This window comes from Hibiscus syriacus, unplaced genomic scaffold (assembly GCF_006381635.1).
Source record: "Hibiscus syriacus cultivar Baekdansim isolate YM2019G1 unplaced genomic scaffold, ASM638163v2 tig00000765_pilon, whole genome shotgun sequence".
In the NCBI taxonomy this organism is placed as follows: domain Eukaryota; kingdom Viridiplantae; phylum Streptophyta; class Magnoliopsida; order Malvales; family Malvaceae; genus Hibiscus; species Hibiscus syriacus.
In genome coordinates this window covers 341342-355941 of record NW_024061821.1, presented here as the reverse complement: position 1 = coordinate 355941, position 14600 = coordinate 341342, and the positions used below count along the sequence as shown (strand labels likewise).

At 35.7% G+C, this 14600-nt stretch overlaps 1 protein-coding gene across 1 annotated transcript; it reads left to right on the top strand.

Moving 5' to 3' along the window:
- Window positions 1-852: 852 nt before the first annotated feature.
- Window positions 853-10415, top strand: LOC120216667 (glucan endo-1,3-beta-glucosidase, basic isoform-like). The gene is made up of 3 exons (XM_039214021.1): window positions 853-953; window positions 1043-1719; window positions 10138-10415. Exons 2-3 carry the CDS (start codon window positions 1139-1141, stop codon window positions 10409-10411), a joined length of 855 nt encoding a protein of 284 aa, XP_039069952.1. The 5' UTR covers window positions 853-953; window positions 1043-1138; the 3' UTR covers window positions 10412-10415.
- The last annotated feature ends 4185 nt before the right edge of the window (window positions 10416-14600 follow it).

Genomic DNA, 14600 nt, shown 5'->3' with positions numbered 1-14600 from the left:
ATTGTATAATAACTCTTTTATATAGAATTATAGTATCAATTTTTCTCTCAATTTATCATAATTTTAATCGTTAAAATTAAATAATAGGAATGAAGTTATAAATCAGATCACTTTTTAGAAATAATATATATTAGTTCGATTTTCAATAATAATAATCGGTGTAAAAAAAATTAATTCACATTGTAAACTTTGCTAACATGCACAAACTAAAAGATAAAAGTTTTAACAATTACGATGTTTTTTTTTCACTCGAATGATTAGAATTTTTAAAACTATTAAAAACATTTAACGGTAATTAAAAGCAATTAAAAGAATTTTAATGATAACTAACGGACAGTTGATCTAGTGGAATGATATATTAGATTCCTTCAGTAAAGTCGAGAGTTTGAATCTTGATGTTTGTGAATTGAACAAATTAGGTTGGGAGGATCACCCTCGCCTCTATAGTACTTGATCCGAATTAAACGATTAATTAATCATAAATAAATGATTATATAAAAAAACTTTAATGAAAACTTAATGAAAGTAAATGTTATTAATTTCTTCATTAAAATACTCCAACAAACTAGTGCGTGTGGAATTGACTTGTACAAAATAGCTCAATGAAAATAGAAAAATAGTTTGACTTGGCCTTTTTCACGTACATAAACTTAGGTCAATCAAACTCTCAGAAAACAAGTTACCTTGAATGATTCCAAGAGTTTTTGCGTCTGTACTATAAATTTCCAAGGAGTAAGAGAGAAGCCAACAAACAATCCCGAGCTGTATTTCCCTATAAAAAGTGTTGTGAGAATTTGTGTTTGAGGCAAGCATCGCATCAGTTCTTCAAAAGTAGCTATAGCTTGTTTTTTCTTCGTCCATGGCAATGGAGAACGCCAAATCGTGTTCAAGCATCACGCCTTCAACTATGTTTCTGCTTTTTGGATTGCTAATGGCTATCTTCAAAACCACAGGTTTCTCTTCCATTCCATTACATTCTCTTTGTGTTAATGTATTCTATGAATCTATATATTAAGCATAACTAGAATTTAATCCAATGCAGGAGCCGAAGTTGGTGTTTGTTATGGAATGGTGGCTCAAAACTTACCGCCGAAAGCAGAAGTCATAGCCCTTTATCGACAAAAAAAACATCCGACTAATGCGACTCTATGCTCCCGACCGAGAGGCTCTGCAAGCCCTCGGAGGTTCCAACATCAAGCTTCTGTTATATGTTCCGAATGTGGACCTTGGATACGTTGCTGCCAGTCAAACCAATGCAGACCAATGGGTTCAAGACAACGTCAAGAGATACAGCACCGTTAGTTTTCGATACATTGCCGTTGGGAATGAAGTAAGGCCTTCAGATTCGTTCGCTCAATTCCTTTTCCCGGCGATGCAGAACATTCGTAACGCGATAGATGGACAAGGTCTAGGGGACCAGATCAAAGTTTCTACCGCCACGTTTTTCGCCGCTCTTCAAGCATCTTTCCCTCCATCGGCTGGCAGTTTTCATCCCGATTACCAGCAGCTTCTTGGTCCTGTCGTAGGTTTCTTGAGGGACAAGCAAGCTCCATTACTTGTTAACACTTATACATACTTTAGCCACGTTGGAAACCCTGGAGATGTTCCTCCTGACTATGCTCTCTTTACAGCTCCATCCGTAGTAATGACGGACGGTCCGCTGCAGTACCGGAACCTTTTCGACGCGATGATGGACGCCTTTTACTCTGCCTTGGAGAAGTCTGGCAAAATCAACGAGATAATGCGTTGAAATTTTTTTTTTCACGAGATAGTGGGATCGCCAGATTAATTGCTCAGGTGGTGTCCTCTACAGTCCCGGGGGTAGGTCGCCATGTACGCCCAGCGACCTACCAGGTCGCCATGCACGCCCAGCGACCTACCAGCATGCCCAGAGCACGCCCAACGACCTCCATGCACACCCAACGACCTCCATGCACGCCCAACGACCTCCATGCACGCCCAGCTCGCCAAAGGTCACCATGCAATGCACGCCCAACGACCTCCATGCACGCCCAGCTCGCCAAAGGTCACCATGCAGTCCATGCTTGGACTGAACAACGTTGGGCCATGCAGGATAGGTAGCCATACAATCCTCTCCACTTGCAACTGCTCAGGAGAACCTATTCCTTCTGCTCCTTGCGTGATTCCTCTTACATCTGCTCAGGAGACTCATGCATGCAGCTGTAATAGCTGTATTATTGCAGCATGATTTGAGCTGCAAAGTGTCATAGCTTCGTGCCCTAGCTTCTAGCCATAGCTGCTCCCTCATGCCATAGCTTCGAGACTGTTCACTCTTGTTATCATAGCTGTATTGGTGCAACATAAAATCAGCTGTGTTGTATTATTGCAGCGTTCAACGGTTGAAAAATTTACAGCTTTCAACGTGAATTATACAGCTCAAATTGATTGCAGCTTACCAACCGTTGAAATATCATTATATATTGGATATGAGGGGTTTAGGGTAGAATCATAAGAAAGAAATAAAATTTGGCGAGAGAAAGGAAATGAAAGGAAAAGAAGAAGAAGAGGAAATGGAGATAAAGGCTCAAACATCGTTTGTGAGGTAATTTTTAATTGTTTAATTTAGTTTATTAATATGAAATTATGAAATAATTAGTTTGTTAGTTTAGGGTTTAGGATAAAACAGAAATTTAGTTAATTAGTTTGTTAGTATAAATTATTAGTTTGTTAGTTTAAGTTATATTATATTAATTTGTTAGTTTAAGTTATATATTAGATTATATAAAAAATTAGTTAATTAGTTTCTTAGTTTAAGTTATTAAATGTAAAAAATATTTAATTAATTTGTTAGTGTGTTTAAACGTATATTAGGTTGTTTGTTGAAGTTTAAGTTAAAATATTAAAAAAGTTAATTAGTGCTTAATTAGTTTGTTAGTTTGTTATTTTAACTAAATTATATTATAATAAAGAAATAGTTTATTAGTTTAAGTATATTATAATATATTAGATTATATAAATTTAATTTTTTTAATTTATTGTTGTTTAAAGAAATAATTTTTTTACACGTACAGAGCATTATTCCACAACATTTTTCCACGTACATATTGATTCGAAGAAAGAAACAATAAAGGAAAGGAAAGGAAAGGAAATGAGCAACAACTTTTTCACGATTGTCCATTATAATGGTCAGATTATGGAAAATGAGATCGGAGTAGTTTTTCAGTCTGAAAAACCAATAAATATGATGTTCAAAAAAGACATCACATTTATAGAAATGAAGCATAAGATAGAAAGAAAAATTCGAGTTGCAGTTGATGGTTTGAGGTATAGGTTTATGATATGCCCCAACCCAGTCAAATATGCTGCAGTTCCACTTGAAGAAGATGATGATATTGGAACCATGGTTCGATTACATGAGTTAACCAATATAGCAGTTATTGAGTTATTTGTTGATGTGCATAACATATGTGATGTTCCTGGGTCATCAAGAGGTGTGGCTCAAAATCCATCTGAAATGACTTTATATAGTCAGTTTGAGGAGCCGACATACAGGTTCCCGAACAGTTTTATGGCACTATTGGAAAGTGTAAATGAAGTCGGGGGGACATCTGCAGCAGAAGAGTGTGAGACGAGAAACATACCGGAATTGGTTGTTGATATTGACGCTGAAAATCGATGGGGAGAAATTCACGATGATTCAAGCGAAGATGAAGAAACCAAAGAACCCGTTTTGGGCGGCGACGAAAATATTTTTGGTGGAGGTGCAATTGATGAAGTTCCGGAACCGTATGAAGCTACTCCTCACATGTACGAGATAGACTATGATGCGATGAGGGCACCTGAATTCCCAGACATGCCACATTTACCTCCATACCAAATGACTGCATCATTCGATAATTCTGGTGAATTTTCAGTTGGGGTACAATTCAGAGGAAAAAATAAAGCTACCCTGGCGATTAAAGAGTACTGCATAAAATGCCATGTTGATATCCATGTTATAGAGTCCAACCAGAAAACCCTATACGCGAAGTGTGTAAAATATGGCCTAGAGTGCAAGTGGAAGATCAGAGTGTCAAAAAATCAAAGGCACGATGTTTGGGTCATCACGAGGTACAATGGTCCGCACACGTGTTTGCGAAACTTCATCGAACAAGACCACCGACTATTGGACTCCGATGTAATATGTGAATACGTGAAGGCGATGGTTGAAAAGGATCCAAGGATATCTTGTTCAGTGTTAGCTGCATCTATTCGAAGCCAATTTGGATATCAAGTAAAATATGGCAAGGTGTGGAATGCGAAGATGAAGGCAATGAAGCTGACGTATGGAGATTGGGATATATCGTACAATGAGCTACCACATTTGCTACAAGCAATGAAGCGATTTATCCCAGGAACCATAGTGAAGTCTCAAACCATGCCCGCATATGACGAAGAATGTCAACTTCTACCAGGGAAGAAAATATTTCATAGACTATTTTGGGCATTCAAGGCATGTATTGAAGGATTTCCATTTTGTAAACGTATGATCAAAGTAGATGGTACGTGGCTGTATGGTCAATATAGGCATGTACTTTTGATGGCAGTTGCTCAAGATGGTGAGCGAAATATCTTCCCAATTGCATTCGCCATTGTTGAGGGAGAGACAACAGAGGCTTGGGATTTCTTTCTGACCAATCTACGTCAATATGTCGTTCGTGAAGATGGAGTTTGCTTGATATCCGATAGAGGAACGGGTATTTTGGCGGCAATTGAACGACCAGGAAGTCGTTGGATACCTCCGTATGCATATCCGACATATTGTATCCGTCATATTGGCAAGAATAGTATCGACCAATTTCATAACGCACACATTCGTAGCGAGATAGTCAGCATGGGTAAGTTTTATTTTCAATATTTGTGCATTTTTTACATGGTTTTTTTAATTACGGTTTAACACAGTATATTATAAAACAGGATACGAACTACGTCGACCAAATTTTGACAAGAGATTAGAGAATTTGAAGGTATTTTACGATGATCAGCGTGTTTGGAAGTGGGCTTCAAAAATACCGCGGGAAAAATGGTCACAAGCATACGATGAAGGTCGGAGATACGGACATATGACCAAAAACCTTGCTGAGGCCATTAATTCGGTACTAAAAGGTACACGCCATCTCCCAATTGCGAGTGTGATGAAAGAGACGTACTTTAGATTGGCTAAAGTTTGGTCGGACAAAGGCAAAGAAATAGAGAGTCTTATAAATAGATGTAAAACTTGGGCTCCTACAGTGGTGGAATCAATGGAAGCAAATGAGCGATTGGCAACATCAATGGTTGTTCATAATTTCGACCGAGTTGGTCATACTTTTGTCGTGTCGTGCATACGCCGTAACGTCGGAGGAGAAGACCAAACATTTAGAGTTGATTTACGACATAAATGGTGTGATTGTGGTCATTTTCAGGCATGGAAATATCCATGTGCTCATGCAGTCGCAGCATGTATGTATGCTGGTGTAAGCGCATACACTTATGTTGATGAGTGCTTTCACTTACGTAGGATATTAAATGTCTACAGCTATGAGTTCAGACAGATACCAAATGAATCATATTGGCTCAGAAAAGATCATGACGAATGGCTGCCAAATCCAATGCTTCGCAGAAGTCCAAAGGGTCGACCTGAGTCCACTCGTATTCATACCAGTATGGATTTCCATGCTAGAGAGAGAGGTCAAATAAAGAGATGCGGATTTATAAGATTTAGTAATGATATATGTATTTCTATGAATTTCTATGTATTTATAAGATTTAGTAATGATTAGTAATGATGAAATTATTATTAATATTTAATGATTTAATAGTAATTTGATAGTAATGATTAGTAATAATGAAATTATTATTAATTATGTATGATTTGATAGTAATGATTTAGTAATGATTAGTAATAATGAAATTATTATTAATTTTTAATGATTTGATAGTAATGATTAGTAATAATGAAATTATTATTAATATTTAATGATTTGATATTAATGATTTAGTAATGATTAGTAATAATGAAATTATTATTAATTTTAATGATTTGATATTAATGATTTAGTAATGATTAGTAATAATGAAATTATTATTAATATTTAATGATTTAGTAATGATTAGTAATAATGAAATTATTATTAATTTTTAATGATTTGATAGTAATAATTTAGTAATGATTAGTAATAATGAAATTATTATTAATTTTTAATGATTTGATATTAATGATTTAGTAATGATTAGTAATAATGAAATTATTATTAATTTTTAATGATTTGATAGTAATGATTAGTAATGATTAGTAATAATGAAATTATTATTAATTTTTAATGATTTGATAGTAATGATTAGTAATAATAATTTATTATTAATATTTAATGATTTGATAGTAATGATTAGTAATAATAATTTATTATTAATATTTAATGATTTGATATTAATAATTTAGTAATGATTTGATAGTAATGATTTACGACTTGAACAATGAACAATGTTTGGTTCAATTAACCATATTTTCGTTACATAACTAGTAATGAAATTATAATAATGATTTGATACTAAAAATCATTATAAATATGTCGAATTTGTTAATGTTTGAAAAAACTAGTCTAATGTCAATATTAAATTTGTAACAAATAACAAACTAGTTTACAATTGTTGCCGATGTCGGGGTGTTGTTGAATGATAATGTTGGGGCGGACGTCTGATGCGTTGTGGCCGTTGCGGTTGCTCAGGAGTATGGTACCCATCCTCCTCATTCGTTGGGGGCATTTGAACTGACATGTGTTCAAAGTCATACGTCGACGAAAACATGGGAGAGTAGATGGATGCATCAGGCTGCACAAACTCTGGTATGTATGCATCGCCGAACGGTTGTGGTGCGCTATTATCCACATCGGTCATTTCCGCTTCAGGTTGTTGAGATGAACTCCCACTCCCACTTGGTAGAGAGTATTCAGCTTTACCAAATCTTTTCTTAAACCTCAAAAATTGTCGCCTCTCTACAATTGTTGTTAAGAATGGCTTTCCATTATCCAAAAAATAAGCAAGGTAAGCCGAAGTCTCAAAATTAAAGTCGTCGTCTTGAATGTCGTCAAGAGTTGGCATGAATGAAGCCCTATTGTTCCAAGCATTAATGTAGATTGCATGATTCTCAACCCAATTAACATTTTCTTTACGACGACCATCAAATCTGTGCAGCTGGTCATGCGTCTCAACCCAATTCACCTGACGACGACCATCTAAGATTTGGAGGAGGTCATGATCCCATGGACTCCGCGGAATAGGTTGGTGGAAGTGGAATTGCCTCAACACTCTATCCCCAAATTGGATCTCAACAAACGCAAGATTGATCAATGGTGTAACAGCACACCAATATTGAAACCCATCTAAAATATCATGCGGTATCAACGCAAGTATTTCTTCATTCATGTATGGTCTCCAATTAAACTGTAAAATTACAAAAACAATAAAATTTATTTAAATCAAATAATATAGTTAATTTAAATAATAATTAAAAATAACAGATTATACATACCTCCTTTTTTGCCTTAATGTCGATCTTCAGCCTGAACTCTTTAATGTTGTTGTGCACCAACCCCGTGCCTTCAATTTTATGCCTCCATCTGTATATCAATCAATATAAAAATATGGTCATTTTTATTTTATAATTAATATTTTATATTAAAATAGAGAATTCATATTACCTTCCGGCAAGCGGAAAGTCAACCGCAGTCTGACTAATCGGTGTCAAAAACGGAAGTCTATGCCAAGCCCATGACTGTAGCAGCAGCAGACATCCACCGATTTCTGCTGTATTATTATCATTCACGACTAATGACGCCTTGCACATCTCACGATACAAGAACGCCAATATCGCCGATCCCCAGCTATATTGCCTACTATTCTCAAAATTTCTTAAAAAAAGAAGATATTGAGTGTGAACATAACTACCGGATTTATCCGGCATTAAAATACCCCCAATCAACTGTAATATATATGCTCGTGTTGCATATATAATTTCGTGCTCCGTACTATTTGGTTGAAGCTGAAATTCATTCTTCAACCATGACAACCTCACACGCCACCCTTTACACTCTGGTGGTACGGGCGTTTTCCCAAGAAACAAGCTACAAAGTTGTGCCACATTATTAAACTCATGTGACATTACCACTGGCATCCCATTTGTTTGGACCCCGAGCTGCAATGCCACATCCTCCAGAGTTATGGTACATTCGCCACACGGCAAATGAAACGTGTGCGTTTCTGGTCTCCAACGCTCAATCAAGGCACTGATCAAACCTGGGACCAACTTGTAATCTCGCACAAATGTTACATACCAAAATCCAGCCTCCTACAAGTTTTCTTCTATCAATCTATGTGGCTTGGGCACTTTATGTAGCCGATGACGAAGGACTCGCTGCTCGTCCTCCTGCAATTAAATATTTCAAAAATTTTATCACAATCATAAAATAATATTCAAATATTTATTAATTATAATTCATTAAACAAATATTTTATTCACCATTATTCCCAAATGACTTGAAATATGTTCATTGTCAAGTCTTAGCAGTGGAATTTGGTCAGCCATTGGAATGAATCTGTACAAAAGTAAACAACAATATTTAAAAATTCATTTAATGTAACTAATATAATCTAACTAACTAACTATTTTACAACACAACAAAAAAAATTTAATATAATAACTTATAATATATTAAACTAATAAACTAACAAACTAAACTTTTTAAAATATAAATTAAACGTAAATTTTCCCTTAAACAACTAATAAACTATTCTTTAATATAACGTTAACTAATAAACTATTCTTTAATATAAATTAAACTAATAAATGATTTTTAATTATAATTTACTACTAAAAAACTAATTAACTAATTTTTTTATATAATATAAATTCAACAAATAAATATAACTTAACTATTTAACTAACACAAACTAATTACATATTTTTTATATATAACTAACGACTAACAAACTAACTAAATATTTTTATTAATATGTAACTATCAAACATGCTAATTACATAATTTTTTATTTATATATGATATAACTTAAACTAACAATAATATTACTTAAACTAGCAAACTAATTAACTAATTTTTTGTTTTACCCTAATTTATAATAATAAACTAATTAACTAATAATTTATAACAATAAACTAATTTAAATAATTATTCTTTTATATAACTTAAACTAATAAACTATTTTTTATTATAATAAAACTTAAACTACTAATAAACTAATTTTTTATATAATATAAATTCAACAACCAAAATATAACTTAACTATTTAACTAACTACAAACTAATTAAATATTAGACTAACTAACACACTAATTAATTATTTTTTTAATATATAACCATCAAACAAACAAATTAAATAATTAACTAAAATTTTGTTTTAACTTAAACCATAAACTAACAAACTAATAATTTAAAATAATAAACTAATTAAAATAATTAAAAAAAAAAACTTACCTCGATGTTGTGCTCTCCCTTTCTTCTTCCTCCTCTTTTCTCTGCTATCTTCTCCTTTGCTATTTTCTCCCTTTCTTTCTCTCTTAATTGCCATCCATCCAATATATAATACAACAACCGGTATTGCTTCAATTATAGGTGACCGATTCACGTTCACGGGCTGCAATAATGCAACAATAAGTGCTGCAATAATGCAGTTGATTTCACGCCCATGTTGCTGCAATAATGCAGCTGATTTCACGCTGCATGGGAGCAGAGACGCAGAGGCAGCAAAGTGGGGCAAAGGCATAGGTCGTTGGGATCCCTTGGCGACCTACCCACGTTGCATGCATGCACGGCCATGCAGAGACTCCAACCTCGCCCAGACGCATGCCACGTTGCCCTGCAGAGACTCCAACCTCGCCCAGGGCCATGTCTAAACCACCAACATTGTTCAGTCCAAGCATGGACTGCATGGTGACCTTTGGCGTGCATGGGCGTGCATGGAGGTCGTTGGGCGTGCATGGGCGTGCATGGAGGTCGTTGGGCGTGCTGGTAGGTCGCTGGGCGTGCATGGCGACCTACCCCCGGGACTGTAGAGGACACCACCTGAGCAATTAATCTGGCGATCCCACTATCTCGTGAAAAAAAAAATTTCAACGCATTATCTCGTTGATTTTGCCGAGAAGTCTGGCGGGGCAGCTTTGGACATTGTTGTTTCGGAAACTGGTTGGCCATCGGGCGGTGGAGAAGCCACGAGTGTCGATAATGCAAGGACTTATAACACAAACTTGGTTCGCCATGTGAATCAGGGCCAGGGGACTCCGAAGAAACCCGGAAAAGCTATTGAAGCCTACTTGTTTGGCATGTTTGATGAGAACCAAAAAGAACCTGAATATGAGAAACATTGGGGGATGTTTTTCCCAAACAAACTGGAAAAATATTCAATTAGTTTCAATTAAACCTGTAAAGTCATTTCTTTTATTCTCAGGTATTAATTAGCAAACTAAACGATATGGGTTTTCTGAAGAAGCCAACACAGAGACAAATAAATCTGACATGTCATTGTAATTTTTACAGAATTGGATATTTCCTACCCACACTTTTTCAAGGGAAATGGAAGGGGAATATTGGACAGAATTTCTTAGATATATAATGCAGTGAAAAAAAAACCCCCTCAAATGACGAAAGAATTTATTTATTTTTAATTAGGATGTTTGTTCTAGTATAAGTAAAAAGATTTTAGATTGCACTATTTAACAGGTTGTATATAACATTGAAGAGATTTGTGTCTTCCGTGCGTCTTTACAAAAACGTTACGTATTTTCACACTTCCTAATTACACTGCAATAAACATTCTCATTGAAAAAATAAATTCATCAACGCTTCATTTGAGGTATTCTCTTTTTTCTTTCGCTTTATTATCTACGAAATTTTATCTGAAACATTGTAAAAAAATAGTTTTATGTCATGTAAAATTGAAATTATCTACTGAATTATGTCCAATTCTGTTCTAATTACTAAAGTTAACAATATTTATCATTGATATTACCTAAATAGTCACATGTACCAAACGTGAGGAAATTTTTTACATTTGAAACTTACCAGCAACTGTCATAGTCACATTGAATTTGTCAGCATCCATCAACGACTGAAGTATAGAATTCAAACTTGTGGAGGACATTAACGGGTATAAAAATATTTTTGGGAGTGAATATATATATATATATATATTAATAACATAAACTTTTTATGAAATAGATATAAATAAATTTTTAAGATAAATATAATCAATAAAAATTTAAATTTTACGGTAAACACTTAAAGTAGATCCACTGGAGGAGGACGTTTTCACCTGCCAACGTCTTTTCAATAATAAAGATGAAAATGAATGAAAAGAAAAATAATAAGATTAATGTTGTAATTTGATTCGTTTTTAAAAAGTTGTGCAATTGGAGCAATTACACTGTTTACATGTTCATCTTTTCTTCCTCCCTTTTCTGTTTTGTTATGTGTAATGAACCAGTTTTGTTCATTGAGATGGAGTACACCTTTCAATGCTATCAGGCCACATGAAATACAAAGAGAGTACGAAAAAATTAGATTAATCGGCTGTTGATGCTATATCATTCTAATTTGAGGAGAGAATCATAGTTAATGATAAATTGGTAGTAAGCCAAAAATATTAGCGATAAGGAGATGATAAAGAAGGAAAAATAATACTAAAGTAAAGATCACAAAAAAGGAAGTCGCCCTTTTCTATATGTCGTGTGGCTCTATATACTAATATTTAGTGTTGGTGTTAAGTATAGGATCATGATAACTGTTCGATAGGATAGATAGGTTTAACTAATGTAATCTGTTTGTCAATTAATTTTGATCCTAAGGAGTTACGTGGGGTCTGTCAAGAGTTATATCCAGAGATTGTTGTTCCTCAAGGAATGTATAAGACCTCGAGTCCCCTCTATCTCATGTTCAGAGATATTCATCTGCGAAAAACCTTTTTTATGGAAAAATTATTCGGAGGTCTTGATGTGTGGAACGAAGAAGATTCAATAGGGAAAGAAAGAAGATATGGAAAAGAATACAAACTTTCAAGATTTTATCGATAAAGCTCTGTAATTTCCTGTAAGGTATGGCTCATAAATATACCAGTAAAGAGGACATGAGATGGAGTGGTACGGTATATGGTTAATTTTATAATTATGTACTAGGGTTTTCTATTATAAATAGAGATGTAACCTAAACCTATGAGATATTGAATAAAATTTCTAGCGCAGCCTAGGCACTGAGGACGTAAGCACATTGCCGAAACTCGTTAAAATTCTTGTGTTCTTTCGTTTACTTTGCCCGATTCTTCAACAATTGGTATCAGATGTCAGGAGTAAAATTCGAAGTTGTGAAATTCGATGGTCAGGATAACTTCGGATTATGGCAAACGAGGGTGAATGATCTGTTGGCGCAGCAGGGGATCCTGAAGGCTTTGCGACCTACAAAGCCGACGTCGATGGAGGAGGAAGATTGGGAAGAATTGCAGCAGCGAGCGGCAGGAACCATACGATTATATTTGGCGGACGAGGTCATGTATCACGTCATGCATCTGTCGTCTCCAGATGAAATTTGGAAGAAGTTGGAAAGTCTGTTTATGTCCAAATCCTTAACGACAAAACTGTATCTAAAGCAGCGGCTGTATGGGCTGAAGATGCAGAACGATCATGATTTGGCGTAACACGTGAATGTCTTCAATCAAATCGTTTCTGATTTGGCTCGGCTTAATGTGAAAATTGAGGATGAAGACAGAGCGATGATTATGTTGTGTTTGTTGCCTCCCTCTTACGAACACATGGTGACTACTCTTACATATGGGAAAGAGACTATCAACGTTGAGGAAATTACTGCAGCCTTGTTGGCTCACAACCAGTAGAAGCAGAATGTAGGGGAAAGCTCTCAAGCCGATAGCTTATATGTCAAGGGTAATCGAGACCGTGGACGGAAGCCAGAGAAGGCAGGGTCTGGCAAGCGGAATTCCAGATCCAAATCTAGGGATAAGAAGACAATTCATTGTTACAAGTGCAAGGAGGCGGAACATATGAAGCGAGACTGTCCGAAGTTGAAAAAGAAGACTGATGAGAAGCGTGATGATTCATCCAAGTCTGTGAATGTGGTCGAGGATGACAATTCTGATTGCAGTGAGGGTGATATGCTCTCTATTTCAACGACTCAATTGACGGATGTTTGGATTCTTGATTCTGGATGTTCTTATCACATCACGCCAAATAGGGAATGGTTTTCGACATACAGGTCGGTTAATTATGGTTTTGTTTATTTGGGTGATAATCGATGTTGCAATATTGTTGGTATTGGTGAAGTCAGAATTAAGATGTATGATGGCTCTGTTCGGACGTTGAGTGGTGTTCGACATATCCCAGATTTGAAGAAGAATTTGATTTCTTTGGGCACTTTGCACAAGAATGGTTTTATCCCTAAGGCTGATGAGGACAGGGAAACCATTCGGATTGTTAAAGGAGCTTTGACTGTGATGAAAGGAAAGATGACTGCAGGGAATATTTACAGATTGTTAAGGAGTACCGTTGTAGGTGGAGTTCATTCTGTTGAGTCCTGTGATGATACTACCAAACTGTGGCATATGCGTCTTGCTCATCTTAGTGAACGTGGTATGGCTGAATTACATAAAAGAAATATGTTGTATGGTGTTAAAAGCTGTAAGCTTGATTTTTTCAAGTATTGTGTTCTTGGTAAATAGACTAAAGTTCGTTTTAAGACTGCGAAGCACACAACTGAAGGGATTCTTTCACGACATCGTCTTTGGGTGGATCTAGGTATTATGTTACTTTCATTGATAATTTTTCACGGAAAGTTTGGGTGTATTTTTTGAAACAGAAGTCCGACGTTTTTGAGAAGTTCAAGAAGTGGAAAGCTGAGGTAGAAAACCAAACAGGATGAAAAATCAAGTGTTTGCGGTCTGACAATGGTATGGATTACACAGATACACAGTTTCTAAACTTCTGTAAGGAGCACGAGATTAAGAGGCATTTTATAATGCGCAAGACACCACAACAGAATGGTGTTGCGGAACAGATGAACATGTCATTGAATGAAAGAGCCAGATGTTAACGGTTAAATGCAGGGCTTCCCAAACACTTCTGGGCTGAGGCTGTTAACATGGCGTGTTATCTTATCAATAGATCGCCAAGGGCATCATTGGTTGGGAAAGTTGCAGAAGAGGTATGGACTGGTCATGAAGTTAGTTTTGATCACTTACAGATTTTTTGTTGTCATGCTTATGTGCATGTACCTGTTGATGAGAGATCTAAACTTGATGCAAAATTGAAGGAGTGCATTTTTCTGGGTTACAAGAAAGGTGTCAAAGGATTCAAGTTCTGGGACCCAGTTGCGAAGAAAATTGTGATCAGTAGAGATGCTGTTTTTGATGTACAGTCCATGTTGCAGTAGAAGACAGGCACGACAGTGATGAATTTCGAGCAGTTTCCAGTTGAGAAAACAGAAACTTCTCAACCGACTTCTGGTGGTTCCGCTACGGATGATTTGCAGGATTATAGTCTCGCCAGAGACAGGGTGAGACGGAAGAATATAAAGCCTCCAAACAGATTGGGTTTTTAAGACTTGGTC

Excerpts from the sequence above, each read along its gene's own strand:
- LOC120216667 (XM_039214021.1), top strand. The coding sequence starts at position 1,139 with ATGCGACTCTATGCTCCCGACCGAGAGGCTCTGCAAGCCCTCGGAGGT. Across the intron at positions 1,720-10,137 it reads TTTTACTCTGCCTTGGAGAA|GTCTGGCGGGGCAGCTTTGG; the intron begins GTCTGGCAAAAT and ends TTTTGCCGAGAA.